This window comes from Rhizoctonia solani, chromosome 16 (assembly GCF_016906535.1).
Source record: "Rhizoctonia solani chromosome 16, complete sequence".
In the NCBI taxonomy this organism is placed as follows: Eukaryota; Fungi; Basidiomycota; class Agaricomycetes; order Cantharellales; family Ceratobasidiaceae; genus Rhizoctonia; species Rhizoctonia solani.
In genome coordinates this window covers 3,467,971-3,488,563 of record NC_057385.1, presented here as the reverse complement: position 1 = coordinate 3,488,563, position 20,593 = coordinate 3,467,971, and the positions used below count along the sequence as shown (strand labels likewise).

Sequence of the window (20,593 nt, the reverse complement as noted above, 5' to 3'; positions counted from 1 at the left end):
CTTAGCTAGCTTGTTGCTTCCTGAATAGCTTCATATTCCAAAGGAGACAATCTTGGAGAGTGTCTGGATGATGACTTATGAGAGTGAGGTGATATCCTTCTTGAGCTACTAGGTCCTGCTTGAGGGTCTTCCAAGGCTGGCATGGAAGCATGTGGCTTGATGGGTGATTCATAGGGTTGGATAGGTTGGGGAATCACTAGCTCCTCAGGAGAGGATTGCTCAATAGAGTACCTAGTAGGTCCAAAAGGGTTGTTGGGACTATCTGTAGGTATGCTGTCTCTAGGAAGCACAGAGCTTCTAGGGGTACTATGTCTAGGCATACCTTCTCTTGAAAGTCTTGTGTCCCAAGGGGTCCTATTAGAGGATGCAGGTCTACTTGATCTTCTAGACATAAAAGAATGTTAGTAGAGTATCACATTAGAATGTATATACAAAGTATGAAAGCTTGTACAAAAGATTACAGGTAAGAATTAAAGATAACCAACACTAGGCCCTGCGGTGGTCACCAATGTTAAGAGTTGTGTAAGTACAGGAGTAAGAAAGAATTACTATATACAAAATGTATATGAGAAAACTAAGAACTAGTATTAAGAATCAGAATATATGCACAGAATATATGCACAATATAGGCTAGGTTATCAGGAATAACAACTCCTAACAAATAGTCTAGCAACTATGAAGTGCAGGTGGTTGGTTATGTATAGTACCTTAGACTAATGTTACTTAAGCCTAAGTGACTAAGGGTATGTATACTTAAGGTCTCTGGATAGTACCTTAAGTAAGAGGGTTACCTGACTAATGTACAGGATTTATAGGATTTGCCTAATAAGTATAGGACTTATATATGCTTAAGTAAGACTTAAGACTTATGGGGTTTACCTAAAATATATCTAGGATTTATGAGATATTGTAGATAAAGCTATCTACAATATAGGGGTATGGTGGATTGAAACACTATCACTCAATCACAACAATCCTTACAGTATTGTCGCACTATACTCAATGTTGAACTCAACAACTGTGACAGTCAAGGGGCACAGGGTCGCAGTAAGTACACTAATAGGTTACCCTGTGTCTGTTGGGACTGGCCTATGGTCTTAGTGCGCCGAATAACCTCCTATGCTATTTACAGTGAGTCAATCACTAAAGTAAATGCGCAGATAAGCTGTTAAAGGCTTGTGTGTATATGTCAATATATAAGAGTGGATAAATGGATGCATTAGAAGCGTCTTCACAGGGTCCTTTTATACCCTGAGAAGGCGCACAAACAAGTATATACATGATTGATACCAAGAGGGGGTACAGGAGGTACATGTGGCAACTGAAACACTTGAGGGAGCCAATACTTGGTACATAGTAAACAAACAACAGATCCTAATATTTGCCCCAAGGCAATGTTTGCCCCAAGGCATTATTTACCTGTGTGGGTCCTTAGATGTCCCAAGGCTAAGTGTTTCATCCTTGGAGTAAACAGTCCCAAAGGTAGGATACCTCTGCATTGGGTACTTACAGTAAATGGGGCATAACTCTACCAAATGTTGTCCGTTTTGGGAGTTTGACCCAGCGTTCTGGAGCGCGCAAACATGCGCACCTAAGCGCAAGCGATTCGGCAGTGTGGGATGCCCGGGTGATGGAGAAAAGGCGCATTTAGTGCGTCGGCGCTTAAGGGCTGATTAAGCGCCGGAGCACTTGCCTATGCGACAGGGGGGACCCTGAATATTTCTGTGTGTAGCCACAAGATAGAATCTTGAATAATAAATACTACAAACAAGAGAAATATTACTTGTTACTGTTTATCTACTCAGCTGAATTTATATATTTAAATGAGTGAGAAAACAGCATATATGCGAAAGACATTCGTATTAAGGGTATTCCTGAGGTTTGTAGGTTTTGTAAAGGTCACTATTGGATAGAGGGACCTTGAAAACCTTAGTTCGCATCTTTATCTCACTTATTTACTGTAAGATTACTAGTGTAATTAATAAAATAAGTACAGATTAAAGAAGAAATGTCATATCCATAACAGATCCAGGGTTTGCAAACTCTTGAAACCAATGTGTCAAGAGTGTGTGTCTAAATTTTGAATTATGTGGGCTTGTTTAGCCCTTTGGTTCCCTGCAGTTCCTAGATGCTCCAGGAGCCATGGGGGAATGGGGACTGCTTTTCCCAGTTCTAAGGCCCTAATAAGCTCTTAGAGCCATAAAAATCTCCCCAATGCAGGAGCACCTTTGACCTAGGTTATTCAAAGATATAGACAAAATAATCTGTATCAAATTGATATTTATGTTTGGCAAGTTTAAGCAGATACTTACTGATTAGGGGTATTGAAGATTCATCTTGTAAGAAACATTGCCAAGTGGGCAGTTGGCCCTTGTAGGATGGAATTTGAAATGGATAGTTTGTTTGCAACATGTCCCTTGACAAACCTGTTGGGTACTTGGTACAACACTAACTTGATCCACCATACACATCAACTTGAGTTGGCCAACCATTTGAGTTATCTTTAGGTGTAACCATGCCATGTAATTGGCAGGAAATATGTCCTTGTTGCCAAAAAGCACTTCACTACAGAACAGTAAGACAACACCTCAAGAAAACAGGCACTAGACAACCTGAAAGGGCAAGTCAGAGAAACTTGGATAATGGCAACCCATGTAACTCAAACATTGACCTTTCTACCATAATCTCACAACTGGATGAACTGGATGTTGGGGCAGACAAGGGTGCCAACAGAGGTGCCTTTTTAGGTATGTATAGCTACCAGTTATACACAAGCTCACTCAGCAACCACACAGTCTTTGCTTTTTTTTTCATGGCATTCTTCCCACATACACATAAATCTACCATATCTTTTCTTTAACTAGATTCAGTCAACCTGGCTTGGAATGACAATGTCAGATCCAGAGGAGTTTCAAACCCCCATGAGATTTTGAGTACGTCCAATTGCCATATTTTGTGGTAAAATTTCTAACCTATGGGCCATAGATAACCCTGCTCCAATTTGCCAAAACCCACCGGTTACAATTGAAGACTGGCCTGAGCCAGGGGATGAAGACCCCAACAACTCTGAAATTGACCAAGCTATTCCAGAGGACTCTCCCAACCAAGGTCCCAATTTTGTTGAACAATGCAAGCCTCAAAACCTTGACCCTGATTTTGAAGGGGAATTCACTGACCAGGAACTATGCAATCTGATGGAATTGAATGGAACTTTTGACAAAGGGGAATGAATTGATTTATGTTTGCCTAAGAGTACTTCTGCGTACTTTCCCAACTTACTTTTGTTGTGATATTAGATGATTGCTTGTTGGGTCAAAGAGATCTCAATACATTTAACTTGCTAGCAGCTTGATTGCAAACTCATTTTTCATGTAACACATACAAGGACTTACGCCAGGGAATCTGTGGAGACCTAGGAGTTCCCAGCAAGTTTATGGCTTGGCACCACCTTTGAATTTTGTCAGGACTTGAAACATGGGTGTATGTCGTACTCCACTGTAAGGTGGGTACGCGCTGGTGGGAGCGGGCGCTTGGGGCCGTACTACTACAAGCAAAGCTATAGGACTACTAACTAAGGCTATACTAAGGTTACGTAAGGTAACCGTCCTACTGACTATCTACTGGCAAGGGGGGCTTAGCCCTGGAGGTGTGGTGAGTGCGATAAGGGGGTAAGCTACTGAACTACTTAAGGGGCCGGCTACTCAGCTGGCTGGGGGTCCTCCTCAATGATATGAGACGAGGTAAAATCGACTTGGGGTTTCCAAGCGATTTCCCTGCTGTATATATAGACAAAACTACTAATTACATGTGGTCTGTGCGTGTGTGAATAGAAGCCTACATGTGAAAAGAGAAGCGTGCTGCGGACTGCGCAGAAGCGTGGATTTCTCCTAAGCGCCCTTGGCACGGCATCTCGGCGCGGCATCTCGGCTCAAATAAGCGCCAAGATCACGTGATCGAAAAACAAAAGATATTGAGTCCGTAAAAAATACTAAAAATAATAGAAAAAATAGGCGAATCCAGTGGTATAATTTAGGAGGTTGTAACATTGCCTCCCCCTTAAAGGCTCTTGGCGGCGTCACGAGCCTTTCTGAGTCTAGCTTGGTTGAAGCGCTTGATCTCTTCCTGGCTGTGTTCCAGCAGTTCTTCCGGTTCCCACGAGTTATCTTCTGGGCCGTACCCTTTCCACTTGATTAAGTAAAACCATTTGCCTCGTTGTCGTTTAGAGTCAATGATTTGCTCGACTTCGTACTCTTCTTCCCCTTCTATTGTCTCAGGAGGGGGTCTTTCAGGAAATGGTTGATTAGGGGATTCGTGTGCCTTGGTCAGTAGTCCCACGTAGAACACATCGTGAATCTTCAGGGTTTCCGGGAGCTTTAAGCGATACGCATGACTGGAGATTTTTTCTGTGACCTCGAATGGTCCTAGTCTCTTGGGGTCCAGTTTGTTGGAGTTTGTTCTGAGCTCCACATTTTTTCCATCTAACCAGACTTTGTCTCCAATTGAGTACTCTGGTATCGTACCCTTGTCCCTAACCATTTTTTCCTTACTCATTCTTAGAGCTGACTCCGCTTCTTTCCATTCTTGTGCCAGGGTATCTGCCACGTGATTGGCCTCGGGCACATTTGCTGGAACGTTAGACGGGTTCATGACAGGGTTTCGCCCGTAAACCAATTCGAAGGGAGTTTTTCCAGTAGCGGAGTGCTTTGCGTTGTTGTAGGCATACTCCACCAAGGGAAGCCAAGTGGACCAGTCAGAATGGTCGGCTGCCACGTATGATCTGAGGTAGAATTCAATGAACTGATTGACTCGCTCTGTTTGGCCATCAGACTCCGGGTGATAAGCCGATGAGAAGGACGGTTTGATTCCTAACCGTTGATAAAGGGCTCTGAGGAATTTTCCCGTGAATGTGGTTCCTTGATCTGATATGGTTTTGACGGGTAGTCCGTGAAGTTTCCAGACGTGACTAATGAACAAATCTGCCAGACCCTTGGCTGTGACCTTCTTTGAGGTTGGGATGAAGTGCCCAAATTTGGAAAAGGAGTCAATTATTACCAGGATTGCGTCGTGACCATTGGACTTGGGGAAACCCGTGATGAAGTCGTAGGAGATGGTATGGAATGGGAAAGGTGGGACTTCTAACGGTTTCAGAGCAATGGCAGGACCATGGGCGCGACGGTTGGCTTGACAGGTTGGGCAGCATTCTACCCATTCCTTGGCGGATGACTTCATTCCTGGCCACCAGTAATTGCGGCTCAGGAGTTCCAGGGTCCGTTGTTGACCCGGATGACCTGCCAGGGGGGAGTCATGGAATTCCCTGAGTAATCGTTCCTTCAAGGCCTCTGAGTCTGGGACCACAAGTTTTCCTCGGTACCATAGTAGGTCTTCCTCCCAGTCATAGTCTCGATAGGCTTTCCGGATAGAAGGAGGTGCATTGTCCGCGTCTTCTGTCAAGAACTGTATGATTGGCTCAAGGGAGGGGTCTTCCCTCAGTTTGGCGCGTACTTCAGTGACTATTTCAAGTTCTTCTTCTGACGTGTTGGCAAAGACCTCTGCTGGCAACATGACTTCCGGTTCTGGGGGCATATCAATGTAATCCGATCGTCTTGATAAGGCATCTGGTTTACCCGACTGTTTTCCTGGGCGGTAATGGATTTCGAAGTTGAAGTCGCTCAGGAAAATGCGCCAACGTGCATGCCTTCTGTTGAATGTCCGTGCCTGCATCCAGTATTCCAGGTTCCGATGGTCCGTGAACACTTGTACCGGTTTGTCTGTCGCCTCCAGGAATATTCTCCATTCCTCCAATGCCTTAATGATAGCCAGGAGTTCTTTGTTGTGGGTGTCGTAATTAGCCTCCGCTCCTGAGAATGACTTGGACATATAGGCAATGGGATGTAACCGGTTGTCTGGGCCCCGCTGACTAAGGATGGCCCCCATTGCAACCCCTGAGGCGTCCGTCTCCAGATAATAGGGGAGATCTGGGTTGGAATGGATGAGTACCGGCGACTTGGTGACTAGAACCTTCAATTCCTGAAAAGCTGCCTCCTCTTGGGTGCCCCATGACCAGGGGGTTTCCTTTCTGGTGAGGTTGTGCAGAGGGCGTGCTACTGAACTGAAGTTGGGAATGAATCGGCGGAGATAGTTGACGAAACCTAAGAACGCCTGGACCTGTTTGACTGTTTTAGGTTGAGGCCATGATGTAACTGCCTCGATTTTCTTTTGATCCATGGAGAAGCCTGATGGGGATATAACAATGCCAAGATAATCAACCGTAGTGACGTGGAAGTGGCACTTTGACAGTTTGCAAAAGAGCTGGTTCTTCATGAGTCGGGACAGAACTTCTCTGACATGGGCAGGATGGTCTTCTGGGTTCTCGGAGAAGATGAGGATGTTGTCCAGATAGATTACCACGGTTACATCTATCAGATCTCTGAATAGGTCATTCATGAAGTGCTGGAATGCCGCAGGTGCGTTTGTAAGACCAAAGGGCATGACCAAGTACTCAAACAATCCATATTTGGTGCGGAAGGCTGTTTTCCATTCGTCACCCTCCTTGATCCGGACGTTATTGTAACCCCAGCGTAGATCCAGCTTGGTGAACATCTTGGCATGCCTTAACTTGGCCATGAGGTTGTCTTGTCTGGGGAGCGGATAGACATTTTTATGCGTGACGTCATTTAGCTTTCTATAGTCAACTACCAATCTGAGAGAGCCATCCGCTTTTTTGACAAACATAACCGGGGCTCCTGCGGAGGAAGTACTGGGTTGGATCTTCCCTGTGGCTAGTTCTTCCTCTATATGTTGTTTCAGGGCCTTCGATTCTGCGTCAGTCATGCCATAAATAGGCCCAGGGGACAGTTTTGCATCTGGGACAAGGTCTATGGCGATGTCGTACTCCCTATGTGGAGGGAGTACCTTGAATTCTTCTTCGCCAAAGACCTTAGCAAACTCATGGTACTGAGGGGGGAGATCTGCTAAAGGGTCCGAGTCCGCCTCTTCTTCTGAGGCAATTTGCACTTGTTCAGGGAAAGTAACTAATCCCTGTTGCCAGTCGATGAGGGGAGCTTCTGCCGTCAACCATGTCATGCCTAAAATTGCCGGGGTGTCCCCAATGGGACAGACTAGGAAGGGAATTGTGTGTGAGTGGCCATTGGCCGAAACCGCGAGTTGAACCTGGTGCCATATGCGACCAGTCTGGGATAGGGTACCATCTAACATTCTCACAACTCGTGGATTTTCGAGTTGGGTTTTTGGGATTTTATGTTTTTCCACAATCGAGGGGGAGATGAAATTCGACGTGGCTCCTGAGTCTATAAGGGTTTTAATAGGATCTGCCGGGGAGTTCTGGACGTGTAGATTGATAAAGAGTAGGGGTTTTTTTATTCGAATCAAGACCAACTGATACAAATTCAACGCAACTATCTAGATTGTCCATTTTGAGAGTCAAGGGCTTGGCAGCAGTCCTCGACTTTAATCTTTTCCCGACTCGTCCTCAGCCACCTTGGCTACCTCCTTGATTGTGGCTTTCCAACCGTTCGGGCATTGTTTGATTCCGTGCCCCTTCTGACCACATTTGACGCATAGGCCGGATGCGCGACGACGATCCCTTTCCTCCGGGGTTACGTAGTTGGGGTCTTTGGATAGGCGGACCCTAGTGGTGGTAGTGGTGGAAGTGGTCGCGGCGACCGGGGACTTAGCGGGTGCCTTCTTGGGGCGGTTTTCCTCATTCTCGCGGCGAATGTTATCAATTTTAATAGAGGCCGCAAAAATTGCCTCGAGTTCGTCAGGAACGCTATCCTTGGTTGACAGTAGTTCCTTGACCTTCCAATGGAGACCTCGCGTGAACTGCGCGATGTAGGCCTCCTCGTTCCAGTCTAATTCCGCCATTAAATTACGGAACTCCGTGACGTATTCGGAGGTGGTTGTGGTCTGGGAGAGGGCGGCTATTTTCCTGGCCGCGGCCCGTTTGGCATCTGGGTCATCAAAAGCCTCCTTGAATTTCGCCGTTAAGGCTGGGATGGTGTTAGGAGGGTTGCCTTCTCCCTTGATGATTGTCCCTATTATAGGGAGTGCCCAGTCGGCGGCCTTGTTGGTCATGTGGTATAATATCCAGACGACCATCTGCTCCTCTTCGTCAAACTGGTCCCTGTGTAGGGCAACCCAGAGTAGCATCCTATCAAGCCATTGAGTGGCCTTTCGTCCCCTTGTATCGCCCTTATAAGGGTCTGGCAGCTCCATTTTTGGCCTTTTTACGGAGGACCCTGTGTCAAATGGTGTGAGGGAGCTGAGACTCCTAGTCGTGTTGCAAGGCTCTTTTTTGGGAGCCCGCCGGGGTTCTTCTTCTTCCTCTGAGTCAAACCCGGTGCCCCTTGATGGGCGGAAGGGTGCCTTGAGCCCAGGCCTAATCGTTCCTGGAGTGGGAGCTTCTCCCCCTGTGTGAGTGGGGGGGTGACAGGCCCAGTCAATGGGCCAGGCTTGGCTTGGGCTCCTCCTTGGTCCTTATCGCCAACAAGGTCATTGGTTTCCTTGCATAAGGCTTTGAGTTCCGCGAGCTGCTGGCCTTGGGATGAGACTTGGGCCTGCAAGGACCCGACTTGGTTGGTGAGGGAATGGATAGCCTCGAGGAGAGCGGCAAGGGTCGGCTCCGGTTCCATTCTGGGCAGGTTTCGCGAAGCGGGAGATGTGCTGCAAGAGGGTGGTTGGGAATGGGCTGGAATGGAAGGGCGAGAGGAGCGGCTGGAAGGGCGAGAGTAGGGGTGTGGGACGCCAGAGCGTGTGGATGGAATGGTGGAAACGGCGTGGGGAATAGGTGCCTATATCAGGACTTATGGGCGGTTTTTATGTAGTGTATTAGGCGCTAAACCTTTGCGTCAAGCACCTAGCGTTGGATAGTCCCTACAGCAAATCAGCAGATCTGGCGATCGTGATATGAGCGGGTTTTCTACAAGCAGGTGTTTCAGCTGGCTAAGGTCGCTAACTACGGTGTTCCGGCAAAACACGTGGTATGCGGGGGATTAGGACTCGTCTGCCTTGTAGCAATTTGGTACTACGTGGGGGTGGGGGATTTTTGATTATTCTATCCCGCAAGGTGGCCCCGATCACGTGATTTCCCTCGTGCTAGTACAGGGAGCCTTCTCCTTGTCAAACAAGCCTACAGAAAGTTGATTTTACAATGTCGTACTCCACTGTAAGGTGGGTACGCGCTGGTGGGAGCGGGCGCTTGGGGCCGTACTACTACAAGCAAAGCTATAGGACTACTAACTAAGGCTATACTAAGGTTACGTAAGGTAACTGTCCTACTGACTATCTACTGGCGAGGGGGGCTTAGCCCTGGAGGTGTGGTGAGTGCGATAAGGGGGTAAGCTACTGAACTACTTAAGGGGCCGGCTACTCAGCTGGCTGGGGGTCCTCCTCAATGATATGAGACGAGGTAAAATCAACTTGGGGTTTCCAAGCGATTTCCCTGCTGTATATATAGACAAAACTACTAATTACATGTGGTCTGTGCGTGTGTGAATAGAAGCCTACATGTGAAAAGAGAAGCGTGCTGCGGACTGCGCAGAAGCGTGGATTTCTCCTAAGCGCCCTTGGCACGGCATCTCGGCGCGGCATCTCGGCTCAAATAAGCGCCGAGATCACGTGATCGAAAAACAAAAGATATTGAGTCCGTAAAAAATACTAAAAATAATAGAAAAAATAGGCGAATCCAGTGGTATAATTTAGGAGGTTGTAACAGTGTACAATTGCTGCATAAACTCATGCTGCTGTTTCCTAGGGAAACACAAGGACCTAACTTCATGCCCATATTGCAAGGAACCTTGCCTCAATTCAAGTGGCAAGCCTTGTTGTGTTTTCCACTACACCCCTCTCATTCTGCAACTACAGGGGCTATTCCAAAATGTGGATATGGTCAAGAAGCTCCAGTACTGTGTGGAGGTTGAAAAGGAGCATGAACCTGGTATAATTCAGGATGTTTTTAATGGCGCTCATTATTGCTCCCTATGCACAAAACAAGTTGCTCCCAACAACCCATACCATTTTTTTGATAACCCTGAGGACATTGCATTAAGCCTATCAACCAATGGGTTCACACTCTTCAAGCAACAAAGACAGGGGCTCTCAACTGCGTGGCCAATCATTCTGATTAACAATAATCTCAGCCCAAAAATTTGCACTTGCCTGGATAATGTAATTTGCGCTGGTGTAATTCCTGGACCATGGCAGTGCAAGGATCTCAATTTGTTCCTTGTCCCACTCTTGGATGAATTGCTTGAACTTGAACAAGGCATAGAGCACACTGGGCTCTCACCTGCAGGAGAGCTATATATTTTCCTTGCAAGCTTTTTTTATCCATATTTTTGGCAATATTCCAGCAGTCAGCAAACTATTACTCTTGAAAGGACACAATGCATTTTCCCCATGCTGTACTTGTTAAATCAAGGGATGCCTCTTTTCTTACCCCAGAGTTTCTGTTCATTATCTCCCTCTCACCCACCCAGGTCTTGAAGCCAAGTGGGATTGCAAAAACCTACCAATGCACTTGCATAAAGGATTTCTGGCCCATTATGGTGAACCTGACGCTGCCCATACACAGACAGCACATAACAACCTTGCCCAGCATTATGGAGTTAACAGTCAGCCTATATTCTTGTTCCTCAAGTCCTTTGATCTTGCCTCCTGTGCTCCTTACAACATCATGCATTTACTTTTCAAAAATATGGTTCCAAATATGCTCCTGCACTGGACTGGGAAGTTCAAAGGTTTGGATCAAGGTACCAGGAACTACAAGCTCCTCCCAGCAATTTTTGCGGTTATTGGATTGGAAACCGCTAGCTGTATTCAATATATGCCATACAGCTATGTTGGCACACTTCCCAACATTGCTCAAGACGGACACTTGTACAAAGCTGAGGCATATTTGTTCTGGATTCAGTATATTGCACCAATTGTGCTCAAGGATTGGTTGCCTGTCTGGTATTACAAGTAACAATACATTGGCCTTTGGCAGTTCTGAACTCAAGATGCAGAATGCTGACACCCCTGTTTATATAGGCATATGCTCCTCCTGCATGAGATTGTCACAATGTGCCTCAAGTTCAAGCTCACTTCTGATGATGTTGAACATTTGGATAAAATGGTTAAACTCTGGGTGACCCAATACAAGAAGTATGTATTACATCCTCACAATTCTGAACTTATATGTATACATTTACGTTACAGGTATTACTATCAATACTTGGCTGATTGTCTGCCTGTCTGCCCCTTAACCATCCATGCAATCCTTCATATCCCATCCTACATTTGGCAAACTGGCCCTCTCTGGGCATCCTGGGTGTTTGTAATGGAACAATTTTGTGGCTACCTTTTACCTGCTGTAAAGAATTGAGTTCAACTGTACAAAAATATCAACAACTATATTCAGCGCTGTATGCAAATGCAAATAGTTTCAATGATTCACAACCTTCCCACGCTTACGCACACTTCCGTTCCCAAGCGTTGGGCTGACAATAGGACAGAGATATCCTCAAAAGATACAATCTATCCTGAATGTATGTTTAACCCAGGCACAATGCTCCCCAGACTCATACTAACACCAATTCTTAGTTCCATCACTTATTCTTGGAATGCCAGTCATTAAGAAGGTAGCCATGACCAAGTCATTATACAACCAACTCACCAAGTACTTTGGTATTGTTTATTGGTCTAATAACGCACAGTATCTTTGGTCTTGCATTGACTGTAACTCACTGGTTTGGTATGGATGGTTTTGCATGTTGGGCAATGGTGATTGAATTTGTATGGCCAAATTGATAGATGGTGATCCAGGGGCATGCAACAATTCATTTGTGCAGGTAAGGCAACTATATATTCTGGCTTCACTGTAAAGATCTTGTTTCATTCCTTCCCCTTTGAATTAGTACACATTACTACCCAATGCAAATTCCGCTTTCTGGAACCAGCACAATCAACCAGTCCGTGAAAATCAGTATGGTTGGCTCCTTGATATTTACTATGTTGTGTATACAGAGGGGTGAGTACTGCTGGCTTGATTGTGCTTCAGCAACTGACTGCTATTTAGCAATGGCACTTGCAAGCCTTATTTATTGGCATTCATTCAGCCATGCAATACCCATGGAATGGATGCAACACACCCTGATACTCCCATGGTAACTTATGAACACATGCTAACCCCCCTATGGTACATCTTGAGACAGTTGAAGCCATGATTGGGCAAGTACAATGCAGGAATAGCTGGGCAATAGTTGATTGGAATCAAAGTGGAATCTGCACTCAATTTCTAGATGACAACAATGATTGTGCATAGCTTTCACTTGCGTTTCCACCTATCCTAGTTGGCTGTTTTTGTTAATTTCATTTTCTTATGTATTTACATCATGGTATGATTTTGTGTGATTTGTTTGCTACTCTATAAGAAAGGCGCCCAGACACTGAACTTGGGATCTGGCAGCGTCAAAGGCGTTTTGATCAGGTCAAGAACGCACCCAAGACGCTCTTGAGTGCTGACGCCAATCACAACAGCACTTTGGAGAGCCCTCAAGCGTCTTCTCAGCTGGTGGTCAGCGCTCAAGGGTCCTCAGCGCCTATGTCCAGTGCCCATACTTTCCACAGTGTTTTACAGCAGACTGGTTGTTGCAGTATATACAAATCTTGCAATAACCTTGATTTTCAGCTATTTGTTTTGCTTTCATGAATGCTAGCAATATGCCCAGCATTTCTGCATTGTAGATGTTTGCTTGCAGTCCAATACCAACCAACAACAACAGAGTCCTTTTTTCAGCATGTATAATGTAGCCAACGCCAACTTTCCAAATGCCATTGGACACTGCCGCATGCCCATCTGAGTAGCCAAGAATGCTGGCATGGCATTCTTTGAGTATGCTGATTTTGGATAGGATTTTGTTGCAGTATATGTTGCATTTGAGGCCATTGGTGGTATCCTTGATTTTGATTTGATCTGGGAACAGTATGGATGGGTTTGACAGGTGATTGAGGTATGGGGAGACAAACTCTATCTGTGGGTTGCTATGTGATGCAATGAAATGGATGGGTGACTGTAGGCTTTTGGAGTTGTTGCATCTGTTGCTATTAAGGGTGTGTGTATGCGTGTCCCATGATGTAGGGAGCCATTTAGCAACCTCAGACAGTTTGGGGATGGTTCTTAGTTTAGCCAAGTAATTCATGACAAGCTTTTTGCATGTGATGTGCAAAGGTGGGATAGAAGCTAGGTGTTCAAGACAGGAGATAGGTGTGGTCTTGAAGGCTCCAAGGAGCCATCTCAATCCTTGGTTCTGGACCTTCCTAAGTGGTTCAAGCAATGACTTCTGCCTGCGCCCCAGAAACCACAGAGGGGATCCATTTGTGAGGATTGGGATGACACGGGTAAGGTATAGGATGCGCGCATGCTTGATGGTCAGACCATGCTGTGTGTTGGCTAGCATGTTTAAACCAGCTATGACTGCCTTGGCTTTGTTGGCAGAGTTGGAAATATGCTCTTTGAATGAGAGCTTTCACATGTTTGTAACATGATGTTTTTAACACAGGTTGTTAACAAATGGAAATAAAAATGTAATATATTGTTATATCTCTGTATAGATCTAATATGAGTCAAGGTCCACACTGCTGGTGTCCTTCTTAGCCAAAGCCTTTGAGCTTTTAGACATGGGTGGCTCTGACTTCTTCAGAACAACAGAGTCTGTTGCTTGAGATGTTGGAATATCTGCCAGTAGATCCAGGAGTGCTGGATTTGTAGTATTGATACTGTATAAATCTGTATCATTGCCTAGCAAGTTCATAACCCCCAGTTCAATTGCATCTGGAATGTCTTTGTACTCCTCATCCAAAGCGTAGTTGGCATCAGAGTTGTTCTCCACCCCCAGAGTTGGTAGATATCTGTAGTTTTGGCTTCAGCATTGTCAATTGACCACCCCTTGATAAGATGGGTTTCAGCATTAGGGGCCAGGGAAACAGCTGCGCTGGGCGGATTCTGTTCAAGGACAGACTTGCTTAAATCACAGTACCGTAAAACAGGCTTGTGAACCTGTAATACATGATGATTTTAGCTCTGTAGAGCGCTTACGGACATATAGAACACTTACCTTTTTGTCAAGTTGACGCTTCCAAATCAAATGTTGACAAATCTGAGTCATATGAGCTAGGTTTGAAACCTTTTGAAGGGAGCGCTCTTTGGTGTTGATGGCCATAAAGCAGGAAACTGATTGCTCCTCACCCATGGAATTAGGGATAAGCAAGAACAGTTTCCTAGCTAAATACTGAAAATATTTGTAGTTAAGTAAAGACTGATATTGATTGCATCCAAAAGGCATCATATAGGCTACTTACTGCAAGAAAGCAAGTGTTGGGATCCCTCAATAATTTCCCCCAAAATTTATATGGGCTGAAATTGACTGCAATTGGCAAGGGAAGGGTGAAAGGGTATTCACCATGTGCATATGCAGCTAACTGTGATTTGAACACATTGATTGTAGAATGAACCCCTTTGCTAGTGCTTGGGAAGTTTCTTGCAGCTGGTATTGTCCCAGCATTCAGCTCAACACAAAGCAACTTCTTCAAGTATAATGCAACCTTAATAAACAACAGGAAAGCTTTAGTGAGATCATCAGCACTGCCAGGGGCTGATCTCTGGCTGGTCAGAGTATCAAGTTCCAGTGGAAAGTGGATTGAGATTATTGCGCCAAAGGATATCAGTGTCTCAATAGTCTATTTGTAAATATATCAAATTTGGTAATCCTCTGGCCAACGTATAGAATGAATTAACATACTTGGGTGAAGGAAGAATCTGGCAAGATAGACTTCATTCCCAGCTGCAAGGACCATATCATAGTAATGGGACTTGGAGATGGAACAAATGCTGTCAATAACATCAACAGGAAGTGCAAGTTCTGATTTGTTATTTTTGAATAGTTTTCAAAGCAATGCCACAATGCTCAAGTTGAACAGAAAGACATTGCTTGCAGTTGAGTGTCCAGACTCTAAGCACTTGGTAGCCTTTGCAAATGGTACAGTAACTTTCTTGAGTTGGCCCAACTGTTGTTTAAAACAATCATACTGTTGAAAGACACACAAAGTTGTCAATGCAGAGGGGCCAAAATGTATTCAAAGTCAGACAAAAATTTTAAGTACATGGGGAGAAGTCTTTGGAAGATCTCTTCCAGTCCTGTACAGTACATGCAGAATAGATGCCAAATACACAATATTCCAATACTCCCACTTGGGTAGAGGCGCAAACACATGGAGAGAGAAAGAAAAATCAACAGAAAAACAATGGGTAGCTCCCACTGAAGCTGGAAAGAAAATGGTCATGAAAAACATAAGAAAGAAAGAACTTGCAGCTCCCACTGAACCCAAGACCAAACACAAAGTCAAGGACACACAGTTGCTTGCGTAAGATTGCACAGGGACACATAGTCAACCCAAAAACACATGAGGGGACACACAGTTGACCCAAAAACACACAAGCAGTAGGGAGCACACAGCAGCATCCTACGCCCACACCAAAATAATCCCAATAAAGAGCTTAACAAGGGGGCACTCAGCCGTGTCTTGTTGTTGCTTGATATATTCATAGAGCATAAATCATTGCCAGTAACTCCTTTGAACAGCTTGATCCGTATGATCTTGAGCTACATTGGCGTTCTTGGTCTTCTTTGGCTCCTTCAAGGGCAATTCCAATCTCAATACTGGTGCTGGCGCGTTGCAATTTGCAGCAATGTGCCCATGTTTGCGGCAACAATAGCATTCACAACAATTGACAAACAGGGCCTGGTTTTTATTCTTCTGGCCTGTTGTGCTTTGTGCAGTAAATGCAGCTATCCTTCCGCCATTCTTCTTGTGTTCTCTTTGCACTAGATCTTCACACAAAACTGTTGCCACATCCTTCACTGTTAGAATTCTGGGTCAAATCATTAACAAGGACGCAACATGATTCCACGTGGATGGTAGGTTCATGATTAGTATGTCTGCTTCTTCCTTGTCTGATATGTTGACTCCCAATGCTTGTAAACGTGCTGCAAGATCACTGATTTGAGCTACATAATCTTGAACATCATTGTCAACTAGCAATACCATATTCATTTTCTGTTGTAGTGCAATTCAATTTGCCCTTGAACTTCTTGCATATATTTCCTTGAGTGTGGCCCACGCTTGATGCGCTGTCTTGCAGTCCTGTACATGTACCATTTCCAATTGACCAACCAATAGACCAATCATAGTATATGCGTCCTAATCAAGCTTTTCCCAGTCTCCCCTGCCATCTTTAGGCGGCTTCTGTACTCTTGTCAGCACGTCCCAAGCGCTGGCGCGCATTGCTATCATTTTGATGTTGAAGGCCCAGTCATGATAGTTATTGCCATTGAGCTTTGGCATAGCAGCAATGAGTGAATTGATAGAAGTTGTCATTGGGACTCATAACCTGTTGAAAGACACACAAAGTTGTCAATGCAGAGGGGCCAAAATGTATTCAAAGTCAGACAAAAATTTTAAGTACACAGGGAGAAGTCTTTGGAAGATCTCTTCTGGTCCTGTACAGTACATGCAGAATAGATGCCAAATAACAATATTCCAACACATACTGTTCCAGATTTCTAACAAATCCAAGCTTATGGTTCTACAATTTGATAGGAGTCAGAGAACAGACACACCAACAGAATATACTTAGACTTGCATACCTTCATCTTTTTAGGGTCTAAAACCCTGTTGACCACATACTCAATAGCAGGTAAGCACCGCCTAATGCTTGCAGCACAGTAATGCCAGCCTGCAAATCAAGTTTTCCCTGGCTTTTCTGTCCCCCAAGTGATCTTCTGTTGAACACAATAGTTGTTGAAATGTGTGGCTGCAAAAGTTGATTTACTGAGATATGAGCAAACCACATGGAGCTGGATCTTTAACTAATAGAAGGTTACATTAAGCCATAGAAATGGTGGAGAAGAATCACTTACCTCTTTAAAGTACTCTAATTGACAGATATTGTTGATTGCATTATGAAGTTGATGGCATGGGTCTGGAAGGATAATGATACAGGGGTATATCTGGTTAATGAGTTCCCAAGCCAATTGTGTGTTCCCAGTGCTATTGCAACTAATTCCAGAAAACATGGGAGCACCAATCTCTTCAATGACCTTGGAGTCCAGTTAGCTTAGTGAAGTTGGTTAAATGAGCACATATACACTTGCACCCAAAAAGATTGAGCCACATGAGCTCAAATCAATGACGCTCACACGTCACCCACACAATTGAGAATTCATTTACAATGTAATAGTAAATTACATAGATACAGTAGTATAGAACATATATACAAAGTTTTAGATTGAAACTAAGGCTCCCTGTGGAGATACATGTGAGCAAAATTTTTGGGCTGGCTCATTCTTTTTGATCACTTTATATAAGCTACTTGGTCCTCCCTTGTTGAGTGCCATTTACCACCCCTTTTTACGCTCAAACACCTGCCAAAAGTGCGCAAATGGCTTGAAACACTAGTCCCAAGACTAAGACTCAGATAATTGCGCTGAAAAAGCTCAAATACTCAGATTGGGCTATTGTTCAGCTTTTGCAACCTCTGACCAAGGTCTCTCACACTACTGTTGGTTGTATCTGGGCCAAGTATGGACTTACTGACTGCCCACTTGATTGACACAATCCCATTCCTGGGCGCCCACAAAAATTAACCCCCAGCAATGTCAGATTTGCTGCTTTGGCCCTAGCTTGGAGTAGAGTACCAACAGCAGCAAATATTAGATGGCAGTACTTCCCTGCTGTTGGGTCCTCTACCCTCTGCCACTACCTCCAAGAGCTGGGTTTACAGCCATACAAATGCTGCCAAGTACCCCTGCTCACTTATTGGCATAGAAAAGCCTGTTGCGTGTGGGCCCACAGTTGATTATTCTGGCCACAATCACGCTGGGACAACATTGTCTTCTTGGACAAAGTCCAAATCAAGTTATTTGGGGCTGACAGTGGCCAATATTACTGGAGGCAACCTAGTGAGTCCCTGTATAATCCCTGATACACCAAAAAGACAATATCTCATGGTGGCAGGGGTATCTTCATTTGGGGGTGCATTACCCAAGAGGGAGTTGGGTGATTGTACCTTATACAATGCAAGCTGAACACCCCAGGATACATTGAAATCCTTGGGGATGCCTTCTTTGGAACCCTTGCAAACTATAAAATCACCCCATTTGACATTATATTCCAGCACAACCAAGATCCAAAGCATACAGCCAGGCTGACACAATGTTGGCTCACCAGTTGGGGCATAAGCATCCTCCCATGGCCATCAAAAAGCCTGGATTTGAATATAATTGAGAACATCTGGTTGCATCTGAAGGAGTGCATGAGTACTCACCAACCTCCCACTTCAAATAAGGAAGATTTATGGAAAATAGTGAAGGACAAATGGAAACAAATTTCCCCAATATATATTGGCAATTTGTATGATTCATTACCACATCAAGTACAAGCTGTGTATTTAGCTAAAGGTGGAAACACCAAATGCTAAGATTTGTATCCAAATTATTCAGTTTTGCATGTCATTTTGGGTGCATGCATGCAGTTGCAGGTGCAATATGAAAATGCTCAAAAAGAATGAGCCAGCCCAAAAATTTTGCTCATGCGTATCTCCACAAGGAAACTTAGTTTCAATCTAAAACTTTGTATATATGTTCTATACTACTGTATCTACATAATTTACTATTACATTGTAAACAAATTCTCAATTGTGCAGGTGATGTGTGAGCATCATTGATTTGAGCTCACATGGCTCAATCTTTTTGGGCACAAGTGTATCTAACCTTCTTCAGCTCTTCACATAATACTGCCCAGTACAAGATATGCCAGACGCTTCAACTGCCTTCATCAAGTGGGCTTCCCAAGTATCTGGTGTTGTAATATGAATGGTGGTGAAGCTTTGTGGACAAATTGCTGTCCCCCTGTCAAAAGATATTGTGAGGTCCTTGTATAGTTGTAGTTCTTTGACTGTGCTGCAACAAATCCTAGCTGATTCCATTGGAAGTTGACACTGAGCAAGGTAGGAGCCAGACTTAGGTGTAGTATAGGAGTCAGCTGTTTGAATCATTTTGCCAAACTCAGGGAGATTAACTTTGCTAGGGAGAATCTGTGCTGTGCAGACATAGTTAACATCTGATAGGTCAAAGCAAAGTTGCTTGGCTTGTTGGCCCGCAGCAGGAGCAGCAGAAAATACTGAGGGCTGAGAGGTTGATTTAGTCAAAGCTGATGTACCAGAAGCTTTAGACAATGTAGAATTGGCTAATTAAGTTACCTGGGAGTCAAGTTCTGCAACTTTGGATCCAAGTGCAATTTTACTAGCCACCATAGAAATCTCAGTGAGCATATTAGGGTCAATAAAACAAAATTCTTCAATTGCATGAGCAAATTGGCACTGAGGCTGACAATTGGTCCAGGACTTTTGGCAACCAGCTGCAGAACATTGAAATTGGATTTTGTTTGTTGTCTTGCTTTTACACTTGATAACTAACTTGTCAACTTTGGAATAGCCATGTTGTCCTGTTGTGTACAGGGTTGCTTCCTCTGGTACATCCTCTAGGTCATCAATTCCATGTCTCCAGTTACACTAGTTATTGTGGGTTAGCTATCTACAGTCAAAAAAGAAATTGCATATACCCACCCCTTGTGCTGTTTTAGCCATTTCTGTAGCACACTTGTTTGCTTTTTTGGTTGCTTCAAGTGTAAGTCACTTTTGGTCTGCTACCTTACTGGCCTCAAGTTCCAGGTACTTGTTGGTTTGTTTCTGTACCACTGACAACTTGGAAGTTTGCTTAAGCTTGTATATAAAGTATTTAAGTCAGTGTTGTTGATACCAGTAGCTCTAACCCTCCCTTACCTGGATAGAAGTTGGATTGCCCTTTGAGACTTCTTCTGCAGCAGTAGTCAGGTCTTCAAGCCACTTGGCCAGCACAGGCTTCTCTTTATAGTTGCGTAGTAGATATTTGGACAGTAGGTCAGTAAGCAATTCAATTCCTGGGCCCTGTTCCTTGAATACAAGAGGTGATGTTGCTTGTAGCCCAAATATATTCTCCAGCTCAGCACTTAGCATGCCACATTCTGAGCCAAACCTGTCAAGAAGCTTGAGATTGGGGCACCAGCCTTGAAAGTTATACAATGAGCTTCTGGCTGGCAAGTTGGGTGGAAGCAGGTGAAGCGCTGCACAAAGCCAACTTATGTGGGCAGTATAGAGCAGATTAGAAGTCATTAAAGAGGATACAAAAGATAGTGAACTTTATGCACTCTATCCAGTGTATTTATAGCCCTGTTCTTGTTTACTGTCCTTTGAAGCAAGTAATATTGTGTTGTACACCACTGTAATGTGGGTACTTGCTAGTGGAATGGGCGCTTACAGCTGTACTACTACAGATATTGCTTATGTAATCTAATCTAAAGGCTATGCTACTAGCGCTTAAGGCGCTCTACTGCTAACTTCTATCAGCAAGGGGGGGCCTTAGGCCTGGGAGGTGTGGTGAGTAAGGTAAAGGAGTTTAGCTTCTGAGAACTACTGGGGGCTGGCTACTCAGCTGGCTGA

General features: G+C 44.5%; 7 protein-coding genes across 7 annotated transcripts; 2 read left to right on the top strand and 5 right to left on the bottom strand.

The window, feature by feature from the left end:
• Window positions 1-5: 5 nt before the first annotated feature.
• On the bottom strand, window positions 6-320 carry RhiXN_02376 (uncharacterized protein; the record flags this gene model as incomplete). The annotated part of the gene is made up of 1 exon (XM_043322195.1): window positions 6-320. One exon carries the CDS (start codon window positions 318-320, stop codon window positions 6-8), a length of 315 nt encoding a protein of 104 aa, XP_043188018.1.
• Window positions 321-2,515: 2,195 nt separating this feature from the next.
• RhiXN_02375 (Transposase family Tnp2 protein) lies at window positions 2,516-3,230 on the top strand (the record flags this gene model as incomplete). The annotated part of the gene is made up of 3 exons (XM_043322194.1): window positions 2,516-2,747; window positions 2,865-2,933; window positions 2,986-3,230. The coding sequence occupies 3 exons, from the start codon at window positions 2,516-2,518 to the stop codon at window positions 3,228-3,230; spliced, it is 546 nt and encodes a 181-aa protein (XP_043188017.1).
• An 826-nt stretch (window positions 3,231-4,056) lies between these two features.
• Window positions 4,057-8,651, bottom strand: RhiXN_02374 (Retrotransposable element Tf2 protein; the record flags this gene model as incomplete). The annotated part of the gene is made up of 3 exons (XM_043322193.1): window positions 4,057-7,395; window positions 7,498-8,385; window positions 8,451-8,651. The coding sequence occupies 3 exons, from the start codon at window positions 8,649-8,651 to the stop codon at window positions 4,057-4,059; spliced, it is 4,428 nt and encodes a 1,475-aa protein (XP_043188016.1).
• Window positions 8,652-10,531: 1,880 nt separating this feature from the next.
• On the top strand, window positions 10,532-11,383 carry RhiXN_02373 (uncharacterized protein; the record flags this gene model as incomplete). Its single annotated transcript, XM_043322192.1, has 3 exons — window positions 10,532-10,971; window positions 11,050-11,163; window positions 11,218-11,383. 3 exons carry the CDS (start codon window positions 10,532-10,534, stop codon window positions 11,381-11,383), a joined length of 720 nt encoding a protein of 239 aa, XP_043188015.1.
• A 1,216-nt stretch (window positions 11,384-12,599) lies between these two features.
• Window positions 12,600-13,457, bottom strand: RhiXN_02372 (RNA-directed DNA polymerase from mobile element jockey; the record flags this gene model as incomplete). Its single annotated transcript, XM_043322191.1, has 1 exon — window positions 12,600-13,457. One exon carries the CDS (start codon window positions 13,455-13,457, stop codon window positions 12,600-12,602), a length of 858 nt encoding a protein of 285 aa, XP_043188014.1.
• Window positions 13,458-13,613: 156 nt separating this feature from the next.
• On the bottom strand, window positions 13,614-14,219 carry RhiXN_02371 (uncharacterized protein; the record flags this gene model as incomplete). The annotated part of the gene is made up of 3 exons (XM_043322190.1): window positions 13,614-13,908; window positions 14,037-14,056; window positions 14,115-14,219. The coding sequence occupies 3 exons, from the start codon at window positions 14,217-14,219 to the stop codon at window positions 13,614-13,616; spliced, it is 420 nt and encodes a 139-aa protein (XP_043188013.1).
• Window positions 14,220-18,832: 4,613 nt separating this feature from the next.
• RhiXN_02370 (uncharacterized protein) lies at window positions 18,833-20,110 on the bottom strand (the record flags this gene model as incomplete). The annotated part of the gene is made up of 5 exons (XM_043322189.1): window positions 18,833-19,243; window positions 19,316-19,627; window positions 19,682-19,704; window positions 19,771-19,837; window positions 19,898-20,110. 5 exons carry the CDS (start codon window positions 20,108-20,110, stop codon window positions 18,833-18,835), a joined length of 1,026 nt encoding a protein of 341 aa, XP_043188012.1.
• Between the last annotated feature and the right edge of the window lie 483 nt (window positions 20,111-20,593).